Source organism: Colobus angolensis, unplaced genomic scaffold, assembly GCF_000951035.1.
Source record: "Colobus angolensis palliatus isolate OR3802 unplaced genomic scaffold, Cang.pa_1.0 Scaffold8, whole genome shotgun sequence".
NCBI classification, from domain to species: Eukaryota; Metazoa; Chordata; class Mammalia; order Primates; family Cercopithecidae; genus Colobus; species Colobus angolensis.
In genome coordinates this window covers 17,037,521-17,043,864 of record NW_012121820.1, presented here as the reverse complement: position 1 = coordinate 17,043,864, position 6,344 = coordinate 17,037,521, and the positions used below count along the sequence as shown (strand labels likewise).

At 50.1% G+C, this 6,344-nt stretch overlaps 1 protein-coding gene across 2 annotated transcripts in view; it reads right to left on the bottom strand.

Moving 5' to 3' along the window:
* The window catches only part of SOGA1 (suppressor of glucose, autophagy associated 1), a 95,536-nt gene that overhangs the window by 26,477 nt on the left and 62,715 nt on the right, over positions 1-6,344 (bottom strand). For both annotated transcript variants that reach the window (XM_011929093.1, XM_011929094.1), the window contains exons 12-13: positions 1,773-1,844; positions 1,159-1,229 (exon numbers count right to left, since the gene is read on the bottom strand). In XM_011929093.1, the coding sequence (XP_011784483.1) occupies positions 1,159-1,229; positions 1,773-1,844 (143 nt within the window). The remainder of the gene's footprint in view (positions 1-1,158; positions 1,230-1,772; positions 1,845-6,344) is intronic.

The window sequence follows — 6,344 nt, the reverse complement described above, 5'->3', positions numbered from 1 at the left end:
AACCCGAGAGGCAGAGCTTGCAGTGAGCTGAGATCCGGCCACCGCACTCCAGCCTGGGCGACAGAGCGAGACTCTGTCTCAAAAAAAAAAAAAAAGAAATAGCACAGAGTTAATGAGTTAATGCCCCTAAACACAGCCCTCGACAAACAATAGGTGGGATATGGTGAACAACTGCCCCAACCTCCTTGTTTCTCGGGCGGGATGACTCTAAGCTGCACGTTCTACTCTGGCTCCCTGAGTTCCTCCGACAGCCTGAACTCCAGTTGCCCGTGGGATAACCTGGTTGAAGCTCCTTTTATTGGCTGCCTTCCCTTCCCTGTCTCACTTCCAAGTGTTTCCTGAAATTCTGTCCCAAATAAACCATTTGCACTTAAATCCTTGTCTCAGAGTTTGCTTACGGGGGAACCCAAACTAAGACGCCATGAAGCTCCTGGCACACATATTGCCTGAATCACTGAATATGCCAGGCATATGGAAATGCATGTGTCAGACCACTCTGATTAACTGCAAGAGGCAGCTCATATCATCCCCACTAGACAGATGGGAAGTGCTGCTCAAGGTCAAAGTCATAGAGCTAGAACTGGCAGGGTTGGCATTCAAACCTGGCCCTCTGGCTCCAGCCTGTCCTGCCTGCCTTGCTTCTGGGCTGGTCTGATGGCAGCTGGGGGTTCTGCTTCCCTGACTCCTTTCATGGGTTTCCTAACAGTGGAGACGTGGTCCTTACAGTCTTGGGGTTGGGGTCTCCTTGGCCACAGCACAGGGCTGGGCCCAAAGGATGCTGCTCACTAATCCCAGAAATGGAGGTCCATCTCGACTCTCCTCACTCCAGAGACAGGAGAAAAGAATCCCAAGAGGAGCTAAATGGTTTGCTTCCTTCCACCTGTGTTCTAGTCCCAGCCTCAAACAACACGCAGCAGCCTGGAATTCCCACCGCCCCAAGCTTTCCAGCTCCTGAGTGGTTCAGGTTCCAGAGAAACCATATCCCAGTGCTCTCCCAACTCGGATGCAGAGGGTGGTGGTAGTAGGAAGAGGGCGAAGGGGCGGGGCAGGGCTGCAGCAAAAGTAGGCAGCATGGGTGCAGGGCCCAGCAGGGAGCGAAGAGGGGTGAGGCTGTGGGGCGGGACAGAGAGGCAGAGCGAGGAACCAGGATGCAAGCACCTCTTTAACCCATTTCCTCCAAGCTCAACTTCGGAAACAGCTTCCTTGTCGTGGATCTTCTCACTGCGTGTCTGTCAAGGAGGAGAGACAGGAAGGGTCAGTTCTGGCCACAAGAGCACTAAGGGCATGGAACGCGAGACCAGCCCGGACCTCAATGCCTGAATCTCCTCATCTGGAGAGCAGGAACGACGTCATCATTCTACCATGGTCAGTTTCTGACTGCACTGCATCTAACTCCCCCACCAAATGTGATCCAGGCTGGGCCAATCAGAGCTCAGGAGTGACCCACCCAAGGAAAGGGACCACTTAGAATTTAATCCAAATGTGGTGACTGCAACAAAGCACCCAGTGGCCCCTGCTCAGCTGGCGGTGGGCTTGTCTTCTCCCTCCTCAACCCTACTCCCTCAGCCCAGTCCCTGGGTGTTCTTTGTCGTTTTTTTTTTTTTTTTTTGAGGCAGGAACCATGAGATACAGACTCTAGGGCTGAGGGGCCCAAGGTGCAAGGGTGTGACCTGTGAGACAGGGTTAGCAACTTCTGACACGTCCCCCACGAGCAGGGACCTTTATGGTGTAGCCAGGGGCCAAGATAACACGGCAGCAGCCGCCCCACTCACCTCCTTCCAGCTGTTGTCCTGCTTCTCCAGCTCCGAGTGCTTCAGGACCCAGGGGTCGGCAGCCTTCTGCAGCTGGACAATGGCAGAGAGGGTGGGTCGGTAACGGGCAAAGCTAATAGCAGAACCCCGCTCTAAGCAAAGCCACTCCCCAGACTCTACTCTGCAGCCCACATAACCTACATCATGGACCAGGGGTCACCTTCTCAGTGGGTAGCAGCTCTGAGCGCACCCCTCCGCCTGGTGGATTTGGCAAATGATAACAAAAGCAACTACTTGCAGACATCCTTCTAGATGTCATTATACCTAATATAATAACAGCCATTACTATGTGAATTTATCGTACAATTCACAGAGCAACTAGACCAGCTAAGCAGCAGCTACATCCCATCAGTGGCAAATGTAAGATCCAGGCACCCCCACTGCTCCATCCACAGTGGCCGTCATTCACGGATCCCAGCACTCTTTCCCGCTGGGCCTTGAGGGGCCTCTGCTTCCCTCCCCTCTTGGAGGTCCATTACCTCCAGGTGGCTTGTGACGGAACCCATCTCCTATGCACACATTAGTTAATTTTTTTTTTTTTTGAGTCAGAGTCTTACTCTGTTGCCCAGACTGGAGCGCTGTGGTACAATCTCAGCTCACTGCAACCTCTGCCTCCCAGGTTCAAGTGATTCTCCTGCCTCAGCCTCCAGAGTAGCTGGCATTACAGGGATGCACCACCTCGCCTGGCTAATTTTTGTATTTTTAGTAGAGACGGGGTGTCACCATGTTGGCCAGGTTGGTCTTGAACTCCTGACTCAGGTGATCCGCCCGCCTCAACCTCCCAAAGTGCTGGGATTACAGGCATGAGCCATTGCGTCCGGCCGCATTAGTTAATTTAATTCTCACAGAAACTGTATATGGTAGGTGTTCCTGTGGTTATTTCCATTTGGCAGATGAGAGAATCAAGACTGAGAGAAGAGGTCGGGCAGCTGACTGAGTGAATGATCATAACAACAGCGTAGCACTTCCCGTTGCTGGTGACTCCATCTGTACCATCTGGCACTACAACCTTCTCGGGAGGACTGCCTTGGGCAACCAGGACCCAATCACTGCCAATGACGGACAAAGACAGGGGTCCAGAAGACTGGCCCTAAAGGTGGACCCCTTGCCTTAAGGTGGACCAAACTGTGGGGTGATTTACTGTTTATACTCCTGAGCACATCACGGGGTCAGGCTGAGGACAGATTTCATCTGAAAGCATATCTCACATGGTTTTTTCCCCTTCCCCATCCTGGCTCCATCCGTTAACAAATCACTTGCACACAGGGTAACCAATTCATCTTGGTTTGCCCAGGACTTTCTCAGTGTTTGTACTGAAAGTCCCATGTCCCAGAACCCTCAGTTCTACTTAAAAAAACTAGGAGGCTACGGCTAGGACTATTCTAGTTTTAAAAGTCACAGTTGGCCGGGCGCGGTGGCTCAAGCCTGTAATCCCAGCACTTTGGGAGGCCGAGACGGGCGGATCACGAGGTCAGGAGATCGAGACCATCCTGGCTAACACGGTGAAACCCCGTCTCTACTAAAAAATACAAAAACCGAGCCGGGTGAGGTGGCGGGCGCCTGTAGTCCCAGCTACTCGGGAGGCTGAGGCAGGAGAATGGCGTAAACCCGGGAGGCGGAGCTTGCAGTGAGCTGAGATCCGGCCACTGCACTCCAGCCTGGGCGACAGAGCGAGACTCCGTCTCAAAAAAAAAAAAAAAAAAGTCACAGTCTCGGGAATGCCCTCAGTCCCAGGCAAGCCAGCATGGGTTGGTCACTTTACTTGTACTTGAATCCATGTCTAGAGCTTTGCTTCTTAGAAACCCAACATGAGACAAACAGTAAGGGCAACAACGAAAATCACACTAGGCCAGGTGTGGCAGCTCGCAACTGTAATCCCAGCACTTCCGTAGGCTGAGGTGGGAGGATCACTTGAGCCTAGCAGTTTAAGATCAGCCTGGGCAACACAGGGAAACCCCATGTCTACAAAAAAAACCCACAAAAGTTGCCCGGCATGGTGGCTCACGCCTGTAATCCCAGCACTTCGAGAGGTCGAGGCAGGTGGATCACCTGAGGTTGGGAGTTCAAGACCAGCCTGCCCAACATGGAGAAACCCTGTCTCTACTAAAAATACAAAAAATTAGCTGGGTGTGGGAGCGCATGCCTGTAATCCCAGCTACCCGGGAAGCTGAGGCAGGAGAATCGCTTGAACCCACGAGGCAGAGGTTGCGGTGAGCCAAGATCGTGCCATTGCACTCCAGCCTGGGAAACAAGAGCGAAACTCCATCTCAAAAATAAATAAGTAAATAAATACACAAAAGTTATCCAGGCATGTCAGAGTGTGCTCCCAGCTACATGAGAGGCTGAGGTGGGAGGATCACTTGGGCCTGGGAGGCAGAGCTTGCAGTGAGCTGAGATGGTGTCACTGCACTCCAGCCTGGGTGACAGAACAAGACCTTGTCTCAAAATAAGGAAAGAAAGAAACTAAGAAAGGAAGAAGAAGGGAGGGAGGGAGGGAGGAAGGGAGGGGGGAAATAACACTAACATCAGTGAATAGCAATGACAGATGAAGACCACAGAATCAAACCAAGTCCCAGACAAGGGTGGGCTTAGAAAGCACTTTGATTCTTGTGGTTATCTCATTTTATTTTCCATAGCTGCCCTGAAAGATGAGAAGGTCAAGTATGGTCATCCTTATTTTACAGATGAGGCCCAGAGATCAGAGGTGACTTGACTGGGGTTGTACCTGGTGGAGCCAGGTAAGGACTGGGGACTCCTGGTCAGAAGCTCTTTCCCACCAGCCACTCTGCTACTTTCACCAGTCTGGCTTAATCGTCAGTCCAGTGTAAAGAATGCTGCTTTGGGGGATTTGGTTTAAAGTGCAGGAGGCAGAGGAATGTCAGAGAGACACAAGAGGCTGGAGCTAGAGGGCCGGCAAGTCCCTGATGTGAAAACAACAGCAGGACATGGAATCTGTGCCCTGATGAGCTGACAAGACATGCCTGTGGGCTGATATGTCCCCCAGGGATGACACGAAGCTTGTTTCATAATTTCAAAATCATTTTAGAAATATTTTGTTGTTAATAAAATAAGAAGGAATTATTCTTTTACAAACAGGAATTTGGTTTGATGGTGCAAACAGATGCATGCATCTGACCTGCTTTCCACATGGTACCTGGATTGTTCTGGAACTTGTTAGTCATCCTGCCATCCTGCACTCCCCAAGCACAGGCTCCTAGTAGGTGTGAACCTCACAGGAGCTTTGTCCCTGCAGGAGAGTGGGCATGGCCCAGGACCAGGAACTTTCCAGATTTGGGAGTTCTGCCAGATTCTGGTCCTCTCCCTTACTCACTTTATGACCTTGGGCCAATCACTTTGCCTCAGTCTCCTCATCTGAAAAAGGGGTTTCATGAACATGACCTTGCAGGGCAGCTAAAGTACTGAAGAGAACATTAGGAAGAGGAAATACCTAAGATCAATAAACTCATGAAAAATGCTCACCTTCATAAGTCAGAGAAATGCAAAGTAAAGCAATGAGATAGCATTTCACACCCTAATTTGGGCAGACGTTTCAAAGGCTGGTAATCACAGGAACTGGCAAAGATAAAGCAAAAAGGGCCTTCTCGTCCTTCTAACTCTGCGGCTGGTGGGAGGGTACATGGGCAAAGCTTTTCTAGAAGGCGGCCTGGCAGTTACCATCAACTATGAATGCTTATGCCCTTGGATTTAGCAATTTCACCTCTAGGAATCTATCCTACTGAAATATTCATGCGTGTGCAGAAATATATGTGTGGAGATGTTCACTGAGGCACAACTTGAACTTTTTTTTCTTTTTTTAGATACCTTCGTATCTAAAAAAAAGTCTCACTCTGTTGCCCAGGCTGAAGTGCAGTGGCACAATCACGGCTCACTGCAGTCTTGATCTCCCAAGCTCAAGCAATCCTCCCACCTTGGCCTCCCATGTAGCTGGGACTACAGGCGCACACTGCCACATCCAGCTTCAGGTCACAACTTTCAATAGTGAAAAACTGGAAACAATCTAGATTTAAACACTGTAGATAACAAATCATAGTATCTCCACACTGGGAACACCAGGCACCAGGCACACTGAATGAGGTAGGCCTCCGTACTCTTTTGTGAACAGCTCTCCAGGAAAGAGGCAAAATATAAATAAATGGACATTACAACTTGATCAATGATTTAAAAAGAAACAGAACAAAACCCTGTAAATGTAAATTTAAATAGCAAGAAAGGCCCAGCTACCTGGGAGGCTGAGGTAGGAGGATGGCTTGAGACCAGGAGCTCAAGCCCAGCCTGGGCTATACAGTTAAGACCTCATTTCTTAGTGTGAGCCACTGCACCCGGCCTAAAAAAACTTTTCTAATTAATAAAAAATGACAAGAAATGGAGGGAGTAGGTTGAAATAGGCCTTTGTAATATTTGAACCTTATATAAAGATGAAATTGCCGGGCGCGGTGGCTCAAGCCTGTAATCCCAGCACTTTGGGAGGCCGAGACGGGCGGATCACGAGGTCAGGAGATCGAGACGATCCTG